This window comes from Vipera berus (genome assembly GCF_964194415.1).
Source record: "Vipera berus genome assembly, chromosome: 2".
In the NCBI taxonomy this organism is placed as follows: domain Eukaryota; kingdom Metazoa; phylum Chordata; class Lepidosauria; order Squamata; family Viperidae; genus Vipera; species Vipera berus.
Genome location: NC_138203.1, coordinates 264,180,242 through 264,203,478, shown reverse-complemented (window position 1 = coordinate 264,203,478; position 23,237 = coordinate 264,180,242). Strand labels below are relative to the sequence as shown.

The 23,237-nt window shown below is 47.3% G+C and overlaps 2 protein-coding genes across 2 annotated transcripts in view; one reads left to right on the top strand and one right to left on the bottom strand.

The window, feature by feature from the left end:
• PLXNB1 (plexin B1) overlaps positions 1–18,567 on the top strand; it is a 136,027-nt gene extending 117,460 nt beyond the window's left edge. The window contains exons 28-37 of the mRNA XM_081319087.1: positions 22–199; positions 502–605; positions 8,600–8,684; positions 8,921–9,087; positions 10,387–10,547; positions 12,179–12,326; positions 13,126–13,190; positions 13,304–13,379; positions 17,027–17,101; positions 17,958–18,567. Coding sequence (XP_081175213.1) covers positions 22–199; positions 502–605; positions 8,600–8,684; positions 8,921–9,087; positions 10,387–10,547; positions 12,179–12,326; positions 13,126–13,190; positions 13,304–13,379; positions 17,027–17,101; positions 17,958–18,062 — 1,164 coding nt within the window. The 3' untranslated portion in view covers positions 18,063–18,567. The remainder of the gene's footprint in view (positions 1–21; positions 200–501; positions 606–8,599; positions 8,685–8,920; positions 9,088–10,386; positions 10,548–12,178; positions 12,327–13,125; positions 13,191–13,303; positions 13,380–17,026; positions 17,102–17,957) is intronic.
• TADA3 (transcriptional adaptor 3) overlaps positions 1–23,237 on the bottom strand; it is a 701,258-nt gene that overhangs the window by 131,039 nt on the left and 546,982 nt on the right. The gene's annotated exons all lie outside the window — the stretch shown is intronic.

Sequence of the window (23,237 nt, the reverse complement as noted above, 5' to 3'; positions counted from 1 at the left end):
CTCGATTTCTTGCTTTTGCAGACATTAACTGCGCTGTCGCAAGCCGGGAACACAGGGGGAGGAACGGAGGGCAGCCAGGGAGTGCTGGTGAAGGGTCTGGATTGCGACACAATCACCCAAGTGAAAGAGAAGATCCTGGACCAGCTCTACAAAGGGACGCCTTATTGCCATCGACCTGACCCGGACTCGCTTGACTTGGGTGAGTCAAAGACTGTTGGAAGGGCCACCTTGAGTAAGACCACACACACACATACCCCACTCACCAAAATGGGAGGCCACTTGCCAGCGTCCTATGGCAGCACTGCGCAGGTTGCTAGGAAACGGCAAACAAGTATCCCGTCCATTTCCGAAGCAATCCAAATGAGCCAATAGGAAGGCCCTGTGGGAAGGATCACTTGACTAACTGTAGCCAATGGGACGCCGGATGAACAAATGGGGAATTTTTGCAGTAGTGCTGCTCCCAAACAAGTTGCTTTTTGTCTTTTTATGTGTTGACAACAGAATGGCGGTCTGGGCTGGCTGGGCATCTCATTCTCTCTGATGAGGATGTGACTTCAATCATCCAGGGCAGCTGGAAGAGGCTCAACACACTGCAACACTATAAGGTGAGGGACACCCTCCTACTTTTATGGCTCTCTCTGCGGTGGTTAGCTTAACTCGGGATAAGACAAGCTTTTGGCCTTTTCTCAATAAGCATCTTTCTGCTCCTGGAATCTTCCAAAAGGTAAGAGGGTTAAGGCAAGGAGTCTTTTGGTCTTCTCTGCCTCAGAAGTCCATGAAAATACTCTCCCTTAGAATTAGACTACAGGTGGCCTAGCAATTAAGATGCTGGGCTTGTTGACTGGAAGGTTGGCAGTTCGAGACCCAATCACCGCATGACCGGGTGAGCTCCCGTTACTTGCCTCAGCTTCTGGCCACCTAGCAGCTCAAAAGCATGGACATGCAAGTAGATAAATAGGTACCACATCAATGGGAAGATAATAGCATTTTGTGTGCCTTGGTATATATATATATATAATGCCGTGACCACGGAAGAACCTTCAGACATCGTTGGCTCCCTCAGCTAGGAAATGGACATGAGCACTGCCCTCTTTAAGTCAGACACGACTGGACAGGGAAACCTTTACCTTTTGTTAGTCTTGCATTTACTGACTGTTCAAAATTGCAGCGGTGCTGGAAAAAGCGACTTACGACTGATCCTCATACTTTACCACCATCACAGTGCCCCCATGGTCACGTGATCAAAATTGGGGTGCTTAGTAACCAATATGTATTTTCAAGCAGTTGCAGCATTGCGGGGGTCATGTGATTTTAAATTTTCTTAAAATTGTTTTTCTTTATTTCCCGTCTATGTTATTTCTACAAATATTTGCCATTTGCAACTTTCCCAGATAGCTTCCAGCAAGTCAGTGGGGAAAGCCTGATTCATTCAATAACCACGTGGTTTACTTAACAGTGATTCACTTAACAACTTTGGCAAAAAAAAAAAGCTTGCAAAATTGGCCGTGATTCAAAACAACCACCTTGCTTAACAACCGACACTCTGTTCCAGTTTTGCGATTGTAAGTCAAGGACTATCTGTACTTACAATTATCTTACTATCAGACCAATTTTCCATTGATCCCAAATAGGATTTCTCCTGACTGGAACAAGCTTTTGAGGTAGTCAGGCTGAAATCTTGTCCCTTGTCCCTTGCTACTTAATTTTTTTTTTAAAGGAGACAGCTTCTTGTGAAAAATTGTTCTTGCGCTAAACTTTGATCCACCATTCTGAAATATAGCCAATGGGCTTTAGTTCCTGCGGCTATATCTATCTTGATTTCTGCCTGCCATCATTTTCTCTAAGCTTTCCCTGCTTTGTTTCCAAATAACGCTAGCCGCTTCAAAAAGGAGGAGGGCCAGCACTGGAATAGCACTCCTTTTAAAGCAATTGAAAAAAGGGGGAAAGGAAAACCCATCCTTTTAAGGAGCTCCACATAACTGGAGGAAATCCTAGGTTTCTGCTTCTGCTTCATTGACTATGCTAAAGCCTTTGATTGTGTGGATCATAACAAACTGTGGCAAGTTCTTAAAGAGATGGGCGTACCAGACCACATGTTTGTTGGACCCGTGTCCCTCCTGGCTAGTCTATGCATCTCGGGAGGTTATACGAGGCTGGCTCCTAGCAGTTATCAATGCCTCACTGAGTGAGGGGTACTTCCCTGCCGCCTTGAAAGAGGCGGTGGTAAGGCCCCTCCTCAAGAAACCGGCATTGGACCCAGCTGTTTTAAACAACTTCCGTCCTGTCTCCAACCTTCGCTTCCTTGCGAAGGTCGTTGAGAGCGTGGTGACACGACAGCTCCCTTTGAACCTGGAGGAAGCTGAATATCTAGATCCGTACCAATCGGGTTTCAGACCCGGGCACAGCACGGAGACGGCATTGGTCGCACTGGTGAATGATCTCTGGCGGGCCCGAGATAGAGGTTATTCCTCTGTCCTGGTCCTACTAGATCTATCAGCGGCTTTTGATACCATCGACCATGGTATCTTACTGCGTCGTCTTGAGGGGCTGGGAGTGGGAGGCACCGTTCTGCGGTGGTTCTCCTCCTACCTCTCGGACCGTTCGCAGACGGTGTTGGCAGGAGGGCAGAGGTCAAGCCCTAGGCCTCTTAGTTGTGGAGTGCCTCAGGGTTCGGTGCTCTCGCCCCTCCTGTTCAACATCTATATGAAGCCGCTGGGAGAGATCATCCGTAGTTTCGGGGTGAAATATCATCAATATGCTGATGATACCCAGCTATTCATCTCCACCCCGAACCAACCCAGTGATGCCCTCGATGTGATGTCCCGTTGCCTGAAAGCGGTACAGATTTGGATGGGAGAAAACAGGCTTCGACTCAACCCGGCCAAGACTGAGTGGCTGTACATACCGTCATCTCGTTTAGTCCAAGAGGTTCCATCTCTGACTATAGGAGGAGAGATGTTACCTCCCATTGATAGAGCACGCAATCTGGGCGTCCTCCTAGATTCACGACTCAGTTTTGAAGATCATATTGGAGTCGTGGCTAGGGGGGCATTTGCACAGATTCGTCTTATATACCAATTGCGCCCCTTTTTGGACCGAGATGCCCTACGTACAGTCACCCACGCACTCGTTACCTCCCATATTGATTACTGTAATGCTCTCTACATGGGGCTGCCCTTGAAGACCACCTGGAGGCTTCAGCTGGTGCAGAATGCAGCTGCACAGGTTGTGATGGGAGCACCCCGATACTCCCATATTACACCCCTCCTGCGTGAGCTGCATTGGCTACCAGTTGCCCTCCGGGTGAGATTTAAGGTGCTGGTACTTACCTTTAAAGCCCTACATGGCTTAGGTCCGGGATACTTGCAGGACCATCTGGTGCCGGGAACAAATTCCCATCGTCCAGTACGCTCACACAGAGAAGGCCTCCTCAGGGTACCGTCAGCTAGGCAATGTCGGCTGGCGACACCCAGGGGGAGGGCCTTCTCTGTGGGAGCGCCAGCCCTATGGAATCAGCTCCCCCCTGAGCTTCGGATGGCCCAAAACCTCCAATCCTTTCGCCGCGGCCTCAAAACACTCCTGTTCCACCAGGCGGACCTGGACTGACAGGCATTTTAATTAATTTATATTTTGAATTTTTAATTTATTTTTTAATTCTTTAATTTTAATTTATTGCACAGATGATTTCAATTTTATTTTTATCTTGATTTCTGTACTTACTATATGTTTTGTTGTTAGCCGCCCTGAGTCCTTCGGGAGATAGGGCGGGATATAAATCCCATCAATAAATAAATAAATAAATAAATCTTATTTGTCTCTTGAGAAACCTATATGTGGGCCAAGAAGCAACAGTGAGAACTGGACACGGAACCACTGATTGGTTCAAAATTGGGAAAGGAGTCCGGCAAGGCTGTATACTATTTAACTTATATGCAGAGCACATCATAAGAAAGGCAGGGCTAGATGAATCAAAAGTTGGAATTAAGATAGCCGGAAGAAATATCAACAACCTAAGATACGCAGATGATACCACTCTAATGGCAGAAAGTGAAGAGGAACTGAAGAGCCTCTTGTTGCGAGTGAAGAAGGAGAGTGCAAAACTTGGGTTGAAACTTAACATTAAAAAAACCAAGATCATGGCATCCGGCCCTCTCAATTCCTGGCAAATAGATGGGGAAGATATGAACTTCAACCTGAGGCCCAGTGCATCACTGACACTGGGAAAAGAAGGTATAACAAGTCCTTCTTGAGTCACGCTGAGAGGACTAGTGGCACACAAAAAGAAGTTACAGTGCCCTGTGGCTGGGCAGGCAGCTGGAAAGTCTGCTAAATCAGAGGTCCCCAACCTTTTGGGCACCAGGGACCGGTTACATGGAGAGAGGTTTTTCCACGGACTGGAGGGGGCTCGGTTGTGTGTGCTTCTTGCAACCTGCCGATGGGGCTTTGCTTGTTTTGTGCAGACCGGTTCTGGTCCACCGACCGGGCATTGGGCACCCCTGTGCTAAATGACAGGAAATTGCAGGATCCAATCTGGGTCGGTCACCAAAGGTTTTTATCTCCTGATCTTTGGGACCCGTGCTGGTTAGAGAGAAGTTCCCTGAGGGTGGGCTCCAGCACAAGTCCGGAAACTTGGAAGACAAAACCAAGGGTCCCGGTGACCGACCCAGATTGGATCCTGCAACATTATCCCGGGACACGTATACTCGCCTACATTCGAACAGGAAATGGACACGCTTAGGACCACCGGGAAGTAAATGTTACTGCAACATTTACAACAGTATAAATAAGAGCAGAGTAAGGAAGGACTCACTGGAGAAGAGCCTAATGCTGGGAAAGGTTGAGGGCAAGAGAAGAAGGGGACGACAGAGAATGAGGTGGCTGGATGGAGTCACTGAAGCAGTAGGCGTGAGCTTAAACGGACTCCAGAAGATGGTGGAGGACAGGAAGGCCTGGAGGAACATTGTCCATGGGGTTGCGATGGGTCGGACACGACTTTGCAGCTAACAACAACAAAATAGCAGACCTAAAACAGTTAAAACACAGGAACCTACATCTCCTTCTTCTATTCACATTCAGTCACTTTCTGTTGAAGTGTAATCACTGGGACTCGTTTTGACATATAAACATTGATGAACGTCAGAATTCTATATTAGTCAATGGTTGCCTACAACTCATACCACAATAGCTGTTTTTGAATAGCTCTTAATCATAAAACAAAACCATTGTTTGAGACAATATTACAAAATTACAACATAAGGGATGCTGACACTAATGAAAAGGGGAGCATAATTTCTCCCCTGTGAGATCAAAGATAGTGACTATAGGTAGTCACTCCCCCCCTCCCCCGCAGTTACAGGACTGAATTTCCTGGCAATGGCCGTTTATAGCATCTCATGATCACAGGATCGTACTTTGGTGAAAACCGGCATTTTAGGTCTGGGCTTTTGACAAAACTGGCTCGTAGTTTGCTTACCGGCCATAGCATTCACTTACCAATTGCTGCAAAACAGATCATAACATCAGGTTGATCACGTGGGTAACTCGTATTGACCGGCGTGATTTGCAACAGTTAATTGGTAGCCTCCATTATGGTCATAAGTTGCAATTGGCAGCCTCCTCATCTTCCCCTCCATTGTAGACTCTTCCAGCCTCTCTCTATGCATCAAGAAAGATTTCTGGCTGGACTGAAAAGAAATAATTAAGTCCCTAGGCAGCCTATTAAGATGTAATCAGTGAGCCATTGAACAATAGTTTTGGCTTCCTGGCACCTCCATTCTGCCACCATTCTCCTTACATCCTGTTAAGTTCTGCAAGACTGCCAAGCTCAGCAAACAAGAACCACTTGGGTTTCTGGAAAGGTAACAGGATCTCGAAAAGCTGCCAGAGCAATTCTCTAGCTCAGCTTACACGTAGCAAAATTAAAGCGGAGTTACTCTCCGTCTCTTTCTCCTCCCTCCTCCCTACCATGGACTTAAAAGTCTATTGTCTTAACCTCCCCGCTTTCCTCCCTTAACTAGTCTCCTCAGGATTCCTAAAGTCAGCTAGGCATTTTATCACATCTTCAGACAACAATTCATCCCAATCAATGCTGCTGCATCTGGAAAGCTCTTAACCAACTTCTTTATTACTCCCATAAGGGTTTTTAAAGATCAGCCTTTATAGTTCCAAAGGTGCTTTTCAAAAGGCAGCTGGACTTGGAAGGAAAAAAACCCCAAGAAAGTCCAGTTGCCTTTTGAAAAACACCTTTGGAACAACCATGATCTGGACGACTGAGAATCTCCGTAGATACTCAACCTTTATAGCTAGTCCTCCAGGACAGAGTAAATAGGAAGAATAAGTTGCCCATCACTGGAACAGCCTCTGTCCCTGTAGATACAGGCGGTCCTTGAGTTACGACCACGGTTGATCCCAGAATTTCCATTGCTAAGCAAGAAAGTTGTTAAGTGAATTTTGCCCCATTTGACAACCTTTCCTTGACACAGTTATCAAGTGAACCACTGCAGTTGTCAACATGTTAGTAACATGGTTGCTAAATGAATCTGGCTTCCCATTGACTTTGCTCATCTGAAGGTCACAAAAAAAAATGACCTGGGGGCATTGCGATCGTCATCGATGCATGCCAGTTGCAAAGTGTCTGGATTTTGATCACGTGACCACAGGGATGTTGCAGTGATCGTGAGTGTAAAACATAGTCATGTTACTTTTTCCAGTGCCGTTGTAACTTTGAACAAACACTAAACAAATGGTTGTAAGTTGAGGACTACCTGCAACTGCAGGCAACCCTCTGGTAACTACAGGTAGTCCTCAACTTATGACTGGTCACTTAGACCGTTCAATTTACAATGGACCAAAAAAAAGGGACTTATGACCTGGATTTGAAGTTCTGATGCCCAGGGCCCCCTTGGAGGCCACATGACTGCATTTTGGATGCTTGGCAAATGACCCGCATTTATGGCTGTTTACAGCATCCCAGGATCCCATGACTAATTTACGATATTTTTTTTGCTGGAAACCAGGGTTTACCCATCTTCTTGTATGCTGTTATCATTGTATATCAAACTATTGGCAGATGACTATTCTCCAGGCTGGAGGGAGGCTACAGAATTCAAGCTAGCAGCTTCTAGACTCACAAGCCAGGTTCTTTTTTTATCATGGGGTATGGGGGCTTGATGACGTAGTGGTTAAGACACTGGGCTTGTCAACCAAAACGTTCGAGACCCAACTGTTGCATGACAGGGTGAGCTCCGTTCTTTTCCCAGCTCCTGCCAACCGAGCGGTTTAAAAGCATGAGATGCAAGTAGATAAATAGGTACCACTTTTGTACCACTTTGGTCCCACCTTGTCATGCGGTGGGAAGGTAACAGTGTTCCGTGCGCCTCGGTGTATAATCATGCTGGCCACATGATCACGGAAGCATCTTTGGACAACACTGGCTCCCTTGGCTAAGAAACGGAGATGAGTACCATCCCCTGGAGTCAGACATGACTGGATAACAGAATCCTTTACCGTCTTTTTTTTTTAAATGAAAAGGCCAGACGCACATTCATGCAAAGGATAGATGATAGGGAGTATCAACTGCATGTCAGCAGGATGCCATATAAGACTGGAACTTGGATTTCAAGCTGACCTTGGATGCTGGCAAGTAGTTAATATCTTTCACCTTTCCCAGGCTGAGAAAGAACCTTTTCTAAGCGTGGAGTGGTGTGTTACCACCAGCATCTCTGTCAGATACTCTAAAATCCTCTTATCCAAATTAGTTTATCCTTGTGATTCAGATGAAATTAATCAGCTATACCCTCTATTTCTATACTGAAATTTTTAAAGGGAGATTGAATTTTCTTACTTTATCTCTTCTGTGTTAGCATTCAGGAAAACTAGGCCATAGTTGTATAAAGCTTTTACTTTATGAATAAAGTACTGACTGCCTTGGCTAAATTCTGTGCTGCTGAGGTAAAAACGTGCCATCAAATATTATATATCAAATATTGTTAGGTTTTAATGTTTCTTTAACCTATTGATTGCAATAAAGCAGGGGTCTTCAAACTTGGCCCTTTTACGACTTGTGGACTTCAACTCCCAGAATTCCTCAGCCAGCGTGTCTGGCTGAGGAATTCTGGGAGTTGAAGTCCACAAGTCGTAAAAGGGCCAAGTTTGAAGACCCCCTGAAATAAAGTATGTGCATGTGAAAAGCCACTCTGAGTACTGCTTTGATAGTGGAAAAGCAGGATACATACGCATAAATAAATAACTAGCTGCCGTTAACAAAAAAAATGCTGTGATCAAATAAAAGAGGTTAGTTTTAAAAATAAAATCTTCATAAGGGAATCTTGACTCTAAGTATTTTGTAGGTGAAGCCTGTCCTGTCAATCTCCAATCATTTTAAATTACGGACACCGCTGAACCGGGTAGATTCTATTTTAACTCTATCAAAAGCCATATTATGTCATATATGTTACATCACATCAGCACACAACGAGACAAGATGGTGTTAAGTGTCTAGTCTCAAATGCCAACTTCCAAATATTTTTTGCTGAAAAACAATGCAGCATGATGTTGAGTCCCGAAAGCTGTTTAACCCAATTTTTTTGTGCCTGCTCAGGTGCCTGATGGAGCCACGGTTGCACTGGTCCCTCGTATGACCAAGCACCTTCCCAGGGAGAATCAGGATTACATGCCTGGAGAGAGTGAGTGACCGCTCCAACTCTGATTTGGTTATTAGGGGAAAAGCAGCTTGGGTGGACTGAATGGACAAAGGAACAAAACGGACTGAAAGTTAATTTACCAAACCAGTTTGGAGTAGCGAGTTAAATTTAAGAAGAAAGAAAAAAATTTTTTTTGTTCAATTGAGAAACTGAGCATCTGCCATCTGGTGATCTACTGCCAATCATCCAGAGTGGCCTTATGCTGGCTTGTGTTTTAGAAACCCCAATGCTGGAGGATGCGGATGAGGGCGGCATGAAGCTTTGGCACCTAGTGAAACCGACCGAGGAACCAGAGCTGCCTAAACATCGGCGAGGGAGCCTGCGGGAACGGGAGAGAGCCAAAGCGATTCCAGAGATCTACCTAACGCGCCTGCTTTCCATGAAGGTAAGAAGAGATCCAGTCGTCAGTTCTGCTCTTATTTATTCCCAACAATTCTTTCAGGCTTTATGTCCATGGATGCAATCTTCAGAGGAAGCCCTATGGAAAGAATAAGACTTACTGCTCGATAACTATGCACAGCATTACAGGGCCGATCTACTTTCCTTGACTTGATTTCATCCACAATGTTGTTTACTGGGAACTTAATTGGAGGGCAAATTAGGACAGGTAGAAGGAAGCATTTCAACATATTGGGCATAATTACCCTATGGGAGTCTTTGATACGCGGTGTAGTAATAATGTTAGGAGAGCTGAGAAGCTCCCCAACACAATATACTTCTAAGGGCTCCGTAGGAAAAGGTATTTAAGATAGATGCACATTTTTTGCTTTCCAGCTCTGTGATAGAAAGATTTCTTTATTAGTGGAGATTAAGGTAAAGGTAAAGGTTCCCCCGCACATGTGTGCTAGTTGTTTCCAACTCTAGGGGCCGGTGCTCATCTCCGTTTTAAACCCGAAGAGCCAGCGCTTGTCCGAGGACGTCTCCGTGGTCATGTGGCCGGCATGACTAGACACCAAAGGCGCACAGAACGCTGTTACCTTCCCACCATAGCGGTCCCTATTTTTCTACTTGCATTTTTTTGATGTGCTTTTGAACTGCTAGGTTGGCAGAATCTGGGATGAGTAACAGGTGCTCACTCTGCTATGCGGCACTTGGGATTCGACCCGCCAAACTGCCGACCTTCTGATCGACAAGCTCAGCGTCCTAATCCACTGAGCCACCATGTCCCTTCTGAGCCACCACGTCCCTTAGTGGAGATTAAGACAAAAAAAACCAGATAATTTGGCTTCAGAGATCCTGTAAAAAAAAATCATACAGGAAGTGACCAGCTATTTTTTTCCCTTCTCTTCTTGATTTATCACAAGGGTCTCCAAACTTGGCAGTCATGTGGACTTCAATGCCCAGAATTAATTCCCCAGCCAGCATGTCTGGCTGAGGAATTCTAGAAGTTGAAATCCACAAGTCTTAATGTTGCCACGTTTGACGACCCCTGATCTCTCGGGATTCTGGCCCACGGAATTTGTGATTATTATTATTTTTGCCAGTTTTCCTTAGATCAGAACTACATGGTGAGATTGCCTTTCCCACTTTGACACATAATGGGAGAGCCCATGACATCTATTGGCTGGTTCTGTGCTGTAAATTTATCCTAAGCTTTCCTTCAGGGTCTTCGTTGCCATTGTGTTTGTTGGCCCCAGAGAGCTGTGCCGTAACTTGGTCCGATTTGTGCTATATTTGTTTGTAGGGGACGCTACAGAAATTTGTAGATGATTTATTCCAAGTGATCCTCAGTACCAATCGCCCTGTCCCTCTGGCTGTGAAATATTTTTTTGACCTGCTAGATGAGCAAGCACTGAATCATGGGATCACAGATCCGGAAACCATCCATATCTGGAAAACAAATAGGTAGGCAACCAAAACTACTCCAAAGCTTAATGACTTGATTGTGCTATTTATTGGTTTGCTCTTCATTTCCCCACAGAAGATGATAACCTCGTAAAACTCTGCTGATGTCTAGCCCAATATCATATCTGTGATATTTATTTATTTATTTATTTATTTTATTACATTTATATACTGCCCTTTCCCGAAGGACTCAGGGCGGTTTACAGGGTAATTAAAAACCAAAATACAAAAGTTAAAAACAAGTTTAAAAAAAATTAAATTTATCCCTGTATAAGTAAAACCCCAGTTAAAAAGATTAATCCTCAGCCTGGGCCAGAGAGCTCAAAGAGCCAGGTCTTCAGGTCCCGGCGGAATGAACGGAGGTCGGGGGCAGTCCTAAGCTCCACTGGCAGCTGGTTCCAAAGGGCAGGCGCCCCCACTGAGAAGGCCCTATCCCTGGGTGTCGTCCGCCGGCAATCTCTTACCGGTGGCACCCTGAGAAGACCCTCCCTGTGGGAGCGCACTGGACGAAGGGAACTTGATGCCGGCAGCAGGTGTTCCCTCAGATATCCCGGACCCAAGCCATGTAGGGCTTTATAGGTCATCACCAGCACCTTGAATCTCACCCGGAGGGCAACCGGAAGCCAATGCAGCTCGTGGAGTAGAGGTGTTACATGGGAGTATCGGGAGACCCCCATCACAACTCGCGCGGCCGCATTCTGCACCAGCTGAAGCCTCCGAGTGGTCCTCAATAATCCTGTTTTACAGTTCGGGTATATAACACTCAGAAAATTATGGACCAACCTAGATGTGATGGGAGGAGGTTTATCTGTAAGACAGAACAATTAGAAATTTTGTAGGCACTGCAGTTGGGGGGAAAATAGGGTAAACCTCACCGTTTTATGTTTTATAGGCTTCGTTAAATAGCCTGTAAATTGCACTAGAGAAATACTTCACATCACGAAACTGTCATGTTTTGCACGTACAGTTGTAGTGTAACTGATACTTAATTCACTGGTCGGCTCACGCTCCCAGAGCATTTCATTTGTAGACAGCTCCAAACATCAGTATGATGGCCTGAGCTTCATGACATCATTGCACAAATGGCATGCTTGCATAATGATGTCATGACACTACACAAGTACAGTAAGTATGATCATTGTAAAATGGGTCAGTCACACGACCGACCCAGTTTCGTATTTTTTTTTGTGATAGCTTTACGTACTGTGCAGTTGTAAAAAGGCCTCTGTGGTTGTTAAGCAAACATAGCCGTTGTTAAGCAAACCAATAGTGCATTATTGGGCATTTTTTCCCTCAAAACAGAAGCTTTTGGCAAAACTGTCATAAAACATGGCCATGTGGCCACAGGATACTGCAGCCTGATTGCCAAGTGCTTGAAATTTGGTCATGTGACTGGGGGGGGGGCTGGCCATCAGAACTATAAATCCCTGTCCAAAGTTCCCCCCCCCCCCCATGTAGGTCTGTTGTGACTTGAACAGTTGCTAAATGGCTAGTTGTAAGTCGAGGACGACATGTACATAACTGACATCATTTGTATCATGATGTTGTCGTGAACATGTCATCCGCCAGCCTCTACCTGTTAGCCGTCCTGCCGAGTGCTATTGACTGAGCGTTATTTTTTCTTCCTGCAGTCTGCCCTTAAGGTTCTGGATCAACATCATCAAGAACCCCCAGTTTGTGTTTGATGTGCAAACGTCAGATAATGTGGACGCTGTGCTCTTGGTCATCGCTCAGACCTTCATGGACTCCTGTACCCTCGCTGACCACAAACTGGGCCGGGTAAGCCTGAAAGAATGCAGCTTAGAATGAATGTGAAGAGAATCCGGAAGCCGTGTCCCCCAAATGGTTACTTGCTGGTGCAAGAAGTGTGTGGTGGGGTATCCAGATTTTCCCTCTCAGATAGGCTGGTTCCATGTTTTGCTCTATATTCTGGCAAGATCTCAAGGAGCTAACAATAAAAAGAAAACACCACCTTCTCTTGCGGGCATATTGTCTCCTTCTGGTAGAGCATTTGTGTAACTCAGGGGTCTTCAAACTAGGCCAGGGGTAGGCAACCTCAGCTCTTTTATGACTCATGGACTTCAACTCCCAGAATTCCTGAGTTAGCAATGCTGGCTCAGGAATTCTGGGAGTTGAAGTCCACGAGTCATAAAAGAGCCGAGGTTGCCTACCCCTGAACTAGGCCCTTTTATAACTTGTGGACTTCAACTCCCAGAATTCCTCAGCCAGTGTGCCATGCTGGCTGAGGATTTCTGGGAGTTGAAGTCCACAAGTCATAAAAGGGCCTAGTTTGAAGACAGACCCCTGGGGTAACTTGTCACCTGAGGTGTGGTTGCTGTATTTTAGCTGATACTAGCAATGCCAGCAACGCTAAGGAGCACCCCGCCCATTTTTCCAGCAGGAGATTCAAGATAAGAAATGGAAGTATCCCACCGATCCCTCCAGTTACAGCTTTCTCTTCCTTTCCTCCTCATTCCCCCCAAGAGCGTTAATTGTTTTCATTATGTGTAAAACTTTCTGGGCCTTGAAATTAATGTCTTGCTTTTTTTGTTGTTGTTGTTGTTGTTGGCCTTTCCAGGATTCCCCAATTAACAAGTTGCTCTACGCCCGCGACATTCCACGCTATAAGCAGATGGTGGAAAGGTAAGGCGGAAGATTCAGAGGGAGGCCAGATGTGTATGCAGAGAAGGAGAAGAGGCGGAGGATAAGCTGGATGTAAGAATAATCAGGGGGAAAAAATTATTTCCCTTCCGCAGGTACTACGCAGATATTCGCCAAACCATCTCGGCCAGTGATCAAGAGATGAATTCTGCCTTGGCGGAGCTGTCGAGGGTGAGGAGCTTCCCAGCTACTCCCGTCTCTTTTTGCACAAAAGCCTTTTTCAAGGCTTTTATCGGTGCCCTTCTTAGACGCAGCATCGGTGCCCCCCCCCTTTTTTTGCGATTTGATTACAGGTAGTCCTTGACTTGTGACCAGTTGCTTAGCGACTGTTCGAAGTTATGGCTCACCTGGAAAAAGGGGAGCTATGACCCAGTTCCAACGTCCCGACGGTCGGTCTCCCCCAAGGTCACATGAGCGCGCCTCAGGCGCTTGGCAACACAGCCACATTTACCATGGTTTGCAGCACCCCGCGGTCACATGACTGCATTTCATCGCATTTTTGCCCAAAACGTACTTCCGGGTTTGGGGCAAAACCATACCCGTTTTGAGAACCATCGGTCCTCTTGACAAGTGCCTACATTTGCTTGATGACCCAGGGTTCATTTTTTTCAGCCGCTGCAAAAAAAAAGTCAGTCAGTATCCACCATCACGTTGAAGATCATTCAGGAGCTTCAGTTTCTCCAAACGAAGCTTCAGGGAATTGGCTGATAAAATCATAAGAAACCACCGTCTGGCAGCTGGTTTGGTTGCCAAGCTATTTCTCCATCTGGCCAGAGATTTCTAATGGCCTGAATGGCTGCTGCTGCTGCTGGTGGTGGTGGTGGTGAAGGTATTGCAAGGTATTGCAAAGAACCTCCCTTCTTTATGGACTTGCTGAGGCTCATAAGTCAAGGACTATCTGTAATCAAATCAGGCAGTTCCTTAGATTTCCTCCCCATGTTAGTGAAGCAAGTGTCAGAGGTCTCTTCAGGCCAGGCCCCATCAGGCCTGTTGGGACTGGAGGCTAAAACATATAAGGAATGGTCGCTGGAATTGGGTATGTCTAGTAGTTTAATGGGTTAGGGACGCGGTGGCTCAGTGGGTTAGGACGCTGAGCTTGTCGATCGGAAGGTCGGCAGTTTGGCGGGTCGAATCCCGAGTGCCGCGTAACAGAGTGAGCACCTGTTACTCATCCCAGCTTCTGCCAACCTAGCAGTTCGAAAGCACGTAAAAATGCAAGTAGAAAAATAGGGACCACTCCGGTGGGAAGGTAACAGCGTTCCGTGCGCCTTTGGCGCCTAGTCATGCCGGCCACATGACCATGGAGACGTCCTCGGACAAGCGCTGGCTCTTCGGCTTTGAAACGGAGATGAGCACCGCCCCTAGAGTTGGAAACAACTAGCACGCATGTGCGGGGGAACTTTTACCTTTACCTTTTTAGTAGTTTAATGAAGAGAAGGACGAGGGCGGACATGATAGCAGTGTTCCAATATCTCAGGGGCTCCCACAAAGAAGAGGGAGTCAAGCTATTCTCCAGAGCACCTGAAGGCAGGACAAGAAGCAATGGATGGCAACAAATCAAGGAGAGAAGCAACCTAGAACTAAGGAGAAACTTCCTTAGTTCCACAGTTAACCAGTGGAACAACCTGCCTCCAGAAGCTGTGAATGCTCCAACACTGGAAGTTTTTAAGAAGAGATTGGACATCCATTTGTCTGAAATGGTATGGGGTTTCCTGCTTGAGCAGGGGGTTGGACTAGATGACCTCCAAGGTCCCTTCCAGCTCTGTTGTCCTGATATTCTGTTCACCAAATCTTTCCCATCCCTCAGTAATGTAAGGGATTGCCTTCAACTCCTCCACCCACCTCCCCTCTGCCCTTTGGCCAGCCTGCTGCCTACCTTGTTGGGTGGCCAGTAGCCCCAGAACCGTAAACCTGGGATGCTGGCCACACCCCAGGATGTCACAGCTACCCCAGCCAACACTCACCCTCCCAAAACTCCACCCTCCAAGGCCCCAGTTAACCTGCTTTGCACTGCCCCAGCTTTCCTTCCCTGTCTTCTTGTTCCTGACGCTGGCAAGGTGTGCTGCCCACCCTGCCCCTTCTCACCAGGAGGCCCCCTCGTCGTGAAGCAGGCCGAAGCAAAGGCCCCCTTGCCCACAACCTGCTGCCGGCATCGACTTCCCTCCGCCCTGTGCGTTCCCACAGAGAGGGCCTCCTCAGGGTGCCTCCGGTCAGAGAATGCCGGCTGGTGGCCCCCAGGGGGAGGGCCTTCTCTGTGGGCGCCCCGGCTTTATGGAACCAACTGCCGGTTGAGCTCCGGACGGCACCGGATCATCGCTCCTTCCGGCGCGGGCTAAAGACCCATTTATTTGAACAAGCTGGCCTGGCCTGATGGGGGAACGTTAGGGTTTTAATGGGTTTTATATTGTGATTGTTTTAATTGGGCAATTATTTAATCCTTTTTTAACTTTTGTATTTCTATTTATATGCCCTGTTCACCGCCCTGAGTCCTCCGGGAGAAGGGCGGTATATAAATTTAATTAATAATAATAATAATAATAATAATAATAATAATAATAATAATAATAATAATAATAATAATAATAATAACAACCTGCACAAAGGGGCTTGCTTTTGCTGGCTTGCTTTTGCCAGCTTTGTGCAAGGGGGACTGCCTTGACAGCAGCGAGAGCAAGAAAACGGCAAAAGTAAGCGGAGGCAGTGGAGTGCAGGGTGGCTGGGTGCAAAGGGGCATAGATGAGGCAGGTGTGGGGGTTGAAGCAACCCTGTAGTTGTAATAATGATAATGATAACGATAAAGTTGGAAGGGGCCTTGGAGGTCATCTAGGCCAGCCCCCTGCTCAGGCAGGAAACCCTATACCATTTCAGACAAATGGCTGTCCAGTCTCTTCTTAAAAACTTCCAGTGTTGGAGCATTCACCACCTCTGGAGGCAGGTTATTCCACCGATTAATTGTTTTTGTTTTTGTTTTTTAATCCCATGTATATCCCGCCCTTCTCCGAAGACTCAGGGCGGCTTACAATCTAAGAAGCACAAATCAATGTGCTTAGCAATAGCCTTCATTCTATGTATATGCCTGCTTATTAGGGCTTTCGCCCCCCCCCCCAAGCGGCATTATTACAAAGTCAGCTTAATTGCCCCCAACAATCTGGGTCCTCAATTTTACCTACCTCAGAAGGATGGAAGGCTGAGTCAACCTTGAGCCTGGTGGGACTCGAACCTGCACTAATTGCAGGCAGCTGGTGTTACTTAAGGAGGCATTAGCCCACTGCTCCACCAAGGCTCTTGTTTGTTCCAACTGTCAGAAGACTGTAAGTGAGGCCAGGCTGCTGAGCACCTGAATTTTTGTGCTGCAGGAGTTGCTGCAATGGCTATAACTTCAGGCACAGATCATAAGTCCATTTTGTTTTTTACCACCATCGTAACTTTGAATGGTCATAAGTCGAGGGCTACCTGTAAGACAGAATTAAATTGCGCTTCCTGGCTCCCCTCTCCTGGATGTAGACTGTGGCTCCCCTATAGCAGCTTGGTAAAAGACGTTACAAAGAAAACTAGGATTAGTTCAGATAATCCACAGGCTGCAGCCATAATTCCAGTCGTGTCGTTCTTGTTCGTTCCTTGGCATCTCCAGCTCAAAGTCTCAGATAAGGCATGAAATGGAGAAGAGGAGGCAATTCATCTGCCTTAGTGCAAGGGAGACTGTGACTCTTTTGCCACCTGGCCTGCCCAGCATGGAACTTGATCTACTGTACTTTGAACACGGCTTGGGGAGGCTTTGACTCTCATAACTAAAAATAGCTGGTGTCTCTTACTTTCAGAATTTCTCAGGTGAACTCAATTCCTTGGTGGCTTTGCATGAACTCTACAAGTACATCAACAAATACTATGATCAGGTGAGAATATTTTCTTTCCAACTTGGGGGTTTAATTTTTGATGGGGGAGGCAGATGTAGAGACACCACACCTATCTTCCCCATTCTGATTGCGGTGACAAATGAATGCAAAAAAAGATTGGGCGCTCTAGTGGCAAAACAATACCTTCAGATTATATTCCACCAGAGCTTGGAGCATTGGTGACTAAAAGGAAGCAAGTCCTTTTTAAGCAATCTGCTTCTTGCATTCTGTCCAAAATGAATTTAATAAACTTAAAATTCCTCTCACTCTATGCCCCAGACATATGTTTTCATACTTCTCCTTGGCTTATGAAAGGGTCAGTAAAGAAAGGAAATCTGGAGCTCCATTTTCAGCGCAGGGAGGAATCCAGTTCTCCAGATCTAAAAGAGCACATTCCACATTTAGAACATCACCATCAAAAAGGCCCCAGTGCTAGCAGATGCTGGCCCCGTATCGTGCAAGGAAAACACCCAGAAGAGGTTAAATCAAAGCTTCCCAGAGTTTTGGGAAGGCTTAGATCAGACATGTCAAACTCACGACGTCACGAGTGGGGTGGGCACGGCTTCTGCATGACCCATCCGGCCCGTGGGCCGGCACTTTGACACCCCTGGTTTAGATTAACTGTCCCACGAGACATGTCTCCACAGGCGAGAGATTCCTTCCTTTGAGGCATTTCCCTCAAATATCTGGGCCTGGTGGTGAAGGCAATCATTGACTGGACAGCCATTTGTCTGAAATGGTATAGGGTTTCCTGCCCGAGCAGGGGGTTGGACTAGATGACCTCCAAGGTCCCTTCCAACTTTACTATTATGATTATGGTTATGGCTATGGTTAGTAGCTCCAGTTCTGCCCACAGATCATCACCGCCTTGGAGGAAGACCCGATTGCACAGAAAATGCAGCTGGGATACCGGCTGCAACAGATTGCCGCAGCGGTGGAGAACAAAGTCACAGATTTGTGAGGTGTCCCAACGGACAGCCGGGTAGGAAGAAAACAAGACGGCACCCACTGCCGCCCCCAACCGATGCTCCTCGCTGAGGTGGAGAGAAGCACCAGCAGATGGTCAGAAAATGCCAAGGGCAAGGAGGTGCCGGAGAACTACTTTTTTTTTTTTACAGACTCTTTTTTTTTAAAAAAAATAACACTTAAAGTAATGATAATAATGAACGTGTGCCCAGAAGCCTAAAGGCTCCGCCAGATGAACTGAGCCATTTTCAGCCAGGAGGCCAGATGTTATGAATGTGCCAAGGGAGTTAGAGAACAGTGCAGCTGTGGGGGATGCTGGATCTTTACACACACAATACGCCCCCGCCCTGTGAAGAGTGAGGTAGGAACCTGAACTCTCATTGAGCTTCCTACGGACTTTCTTGGATCCCTAGAGAGAGTCTCCTATTGGCCTAACACGGGGAGATTCCCCCCTCCCCCCGCCTGCCCTTTTTGCTGCACTTGGGAGTTTTTCTGAACGCCCAGCGAGACCCACCTTCCTCTGAATTATGCGGGACGAGCTAAGACGAGGCACAACGGACAATGGAACAGGCCAGAGGAGGGGAGATCCAGCGTCCAACTTGCGAAAATCCCTGAAAGATGGGGGGGGGGAAATCTCCTCTCTTCCTCACCACACCCACTCAAGATGGTCCTCGAGTTCCCTGGGCTGGGCGTGCCTTCCCGTAGCTCAGACGTGTCAAACACAAGCCCGGGGGCCGGATCCGGCCCGCGAAGTGGTTTCATGTGGCCCGCGAAGCCATCCTGGAAACAGTGAGGGAACGGCCCCCACTGCCTTGGCCCTGGCCCAGAGACCCTCCTTCTGCCAGAGACCCTCAGATCTGTCCCACTCCTGCCCAGGCCCCCATAGGCACCCTTGATGCGAACGATGTAGAGCTGGCCACGCCCACCCAGTAGGCCATACGCACTCTAGCCACGCCCACCCGGTAGGCCACGTCCACCCTGGCCATACCCACCCGGCCCCCTGAGGGCAACCGCAATGCTGATGCGGGCCTCAATGAAATTGAGTTTGACACCCCTGCCGTAGCTGCTGCTTCCGGCCCTTGCCTGATTCTTTCTTTCCTAAAAGCACAAACCGCACGGGTAGTACCACCCACCGTTGGCCTGGCCTTCCCAACAGTCAATAGGGGGTGGCCGATTGGCTCTGCAGAAAAGAGGCAAGGCCTACAGGAGCCTCCAGGTTTTGAGTTCTTCCCCTGCTCTTTTGTGTTAGCACTTCTCGAGTAGACATCTGCCTTCTGAGAATCCCTTCTTCCTAGACACCCCCCCCATTCACCCTTCTTCCCCCAGTAGAGACTTCCCCATCTTTTTTTTTTGTTCCCAGAGGCTTCTTGGAAGGATGAGATGGCTATTGATTTGCCCCTTTGATTTTTCTCCTTCACCCTGGCAGGTTTCGCTATTTTTTGTACCCCTGCCGCTGTCTGGCCCCGTTTGTTGCTATGCCCTTCTCCTGTCTCTTGGCGAGCAGCTAGATTTACAGGCGTTAGCAGATGATAATGTTTATCTTCAGTGTCATGACAAGCACCGCCTGCTGATTTTTGTAACTTAATCTGCTGTTAAAGAGCAGGGGCGAAAAAGCCAAGAAGAGCCCCCCTTCACCACCACCCCCTTTTTTGGGGCAAGCTTTATTCTGATTAAAATTAAATTTCAGCCACAGGTCGATGCATTGCTTAATTGTTCCCCAGCCCTTTCTACGAAGAGATGAGGTGAGCACATCAGCACTCTTAATTTTTTTTCTCTTTGCCTCTCTTGCTTCTGTTACTAACCCAAATCCAGAAGGGAAAAAAAAACAACCCCATGCTCCAGTCAGCTATGCTCTGATAGATTGGGATCTTTGCTCATTAGTAGTTTGTTCTATTGCCAGAAATAATTTCACTTTGCCATTCGGTATCACAGGCTTCAGACCTCTGCAAAACCTCTAGTAGCACTGCAGTCTTTTGGATGAAATTCTGCACAAACAGGTGGAAATAGAAGAAATGCAAATTCTCTCTGTCTCTTGTAGCTGTAGGCAGCAACTAACTTTTACTGCTCCTAGCTCTGGTGAGATACACCAGGGCTGTTTTCACCCATTGTACAACTTTTAGGATATGGCAACATCCGACTACCACCAGTTACCTAGCAAGGTGTCAAAAACTTGATGACCAAAAAAAGGAAAAAAGTGATGAAGTACAGGTAGTCCTCGACTTACAACAGTTTGCTTAGTAACTGTTCAAAGTTACAATGGCACTGAAAAAAGTGCCCCCCAAGCCACAGCCGAGCAAGACACTTGCCCACCTGCCCGGCGGCGCTCTTCCTCCCGTCTGAGATTTTCATTATTGTGAGCATTTCTGTTGAGGATTGGCAACGGGGGTGGGGTGAGTGTTTGGTTTTTATTCCCCCAGTCTGCTGGGTAGTTGCAGCAGGTTTTGGTCACTTCACATGACCCTGGGATACTGTGACCGTCATAAATATGAATCAGTTGCCAAGCATTTGAATGTAAACCACAAAACCCTGGAGATGCTGCAACGTTCCAGCTGATCAGCGCTTCTGGGCTCAGCAGAAGTGCCAGGATCAGTGCCGAGCTCCAGCTGGAGCCTGGCGCTGATCCTGGCACTTCCACTGAGCCCTGACAGCCCCGAAGAAGCGCTGATCCTGGTGCTTCCGCTGAGCCCTGACAGCCCTGCAGCTCCAGCCGTCTCTCGCTCAGGCTTGTGCGGTGCTGCCACCGGTTCAGCTCATTCCCCTCCCCTGCTACCACTTTTCTAGGATGGTCGCGTACCACCTGCCAGGTGCCAATGTAGCACAGGTGGTGCCCGTACCACTGGTTGAAAAGCCCTGAGATACACCAATGCCAGCTTTAGAGTTCAACCAGTTTTCTAGAATGTGGCTCAACTTAAAAACAACAACAACTACGTATTGTATTTTGGGGACAAAAGTAAGTTGATCGTTCGGGGAGCAGACTAGATGTCATGTAAGAAATGTCTAAGCAGTATACTTGCAAAGAGTTTTATTTATGTCACTATTTAAAATCAGCTACCAGACAGAGGGATTTGTATTGAATATACGGACACTGCTGGGAGATAGTTAACTATTCTGCCCTATGCAATTTGCTAAATGAATGCAGCCCTGATGTTGTTCTTGTCCTGTGGGACTGGGGGAAATGCAAATGCTGTCTGAGCTGATGTATGTTTTTACACGTGTAACCGAACATTAGTTTCTAGGCAGGAAGATTTAAAGGAGAATCTCACAAGGTAGTAAGGAAGATGAGCCACCATTTCAAGTTTTACTTGAGGTCACCCATTCTTTCTTCTAACTCAGGGGTCCCCAACCCCCAGTCTGTGGACCGGCACCGGGCCGCGGCATACCAGCAACCGGGCCGTGCAAACAAATGAAGCCCCATCTGCTGGGTGCAGGCAGCACACGAAACCATGCCCCCTCTGGTCCGTGCAAAAATCTTTCTCCACAGAACCAGTCACCGGTGCCCAAAAGGTTGGGGGCCTCTGTTCAAACTATTTTTGAAAGTTGTTCCTGTGTCATAGGTGACTTGGTTCCAAAAGAGTTAACCCCCAAGAGCCCAATGAATGGAAGAATTGACATCAGCTTGAGCATTTGTTGTTTAAATCTGTTTAAATCTTCCTGGATGCCTTAAGCCGGCCATTTATCAGTCAGCCTCAGCTTCATGTTTGTAATGTAAGAATGCCAACAATAGTACTGATTTATCCTACTTAGCATTGGAAGATTCATTCAGATTTCTTAGGATTCCCAGCCAACGTGACTAGAAGCGGAGCAGCATTTGGGAAGGGCTGGACTACGAATACTAGGGCTAAACTAGCCACAAATTTTATCCGTTAATACATAAAATACATAGAATCACACGATACCCACATCTAACGTTAAAAAAAGACTTTGCGAGTTAGCAGTTTTATGTTGTGTGAATCTAGCCAACTGTGGATTATTCAACAAATCATGAGTAACCAAACTATGGCTTAATATGCTGTGGGATTCAAGGCAGACCCACACCGTCAGTCCTTTAAAGCAGCAGCCTCCAAACTTTCCGGCTTGGTGGACCAGCAGAGGCAGCGGGAGAGAGGGGATGGTTTTGTGCATGCACACCACTTTCACAAATGCAGCTTCACACAGTGTGTGTGTGTGGGGGGGGGGGAAGAGTGTGCTCGCCCACCACTTCCACAGCCCGGTTCCGAACGGGCTGTGGACTGGCACTGGGCCGCGGACCGGAGTTCAGTACCCCTGCTTTATAGTAGACCAGACTAGGATGTCAGAGTTACAAATGGTAATGCTATTTAATGCTAATGTTACTTTTATCTGACAATTGCCTTGGTTGCAGCACTTCCTCCTGTTCCTTCCTCCTGTCCCTTACACACAACAACAACAGTCCCCTTACTTCTCATTTGCTTTGGAGGAAACCATTCTCGGAGCATTTTTTTTTAATCCCATTTATATCCCGCCCTTCTCCGAAGACTCAGGGCGGCTTACAATCTAAGAAGCACAAACCAATGTGCTTAGCAATAGCCTTCATTCTATGTATATGCCTGCTTATTAGGGCTTTCGCCCCCCCCCCAGCGGCATTTTTACAAAGTCAGCTTATTGCCCCCAACAATCTGGGTCCTCATTTTACCTACCTCGGAAGGATGGAAGGCTGAGTCAACCTTGAGCCTGGTGGGACTCGAACCTGCACTAATTGCAGGCAGCTGGTGTTACTTAAGGAGGCATTAGCCCACTGCTCCACTCGGAAGCTTCAGCTGGTGCAGAGTGCAGCTGCACGAGTGCTTTTGGGGGTCTCCCGATACTCCCATATTACACCTCTGCTCCGTGAGCTGCACTGGCTTCCAGTTGCCTTCCGGGTGAAATTCAAGGTGCTAGTGATGACATACAAAGCCCTACATGACGTGGGTCCGGATTACCTACGGGAGCACCTACTGCCAGCGTCAACATCCCTCCGTCCTGTGCGCTCCCACAGAGAGGGCCTCCTCAGGGTGCCACTGGTCAGAGAATGTCGGCTGGTGACCCCCAGGGGGAGAGCATTCTCGGTGGGTGCGCCAATCCTTTGGAACCGCTTACCAGCTGAACTCCGGATGGCCCCCGACCTTCGCTCCTTCCGGCGTGATCTAAAAACTTATCTATTCCAACAAGCCGG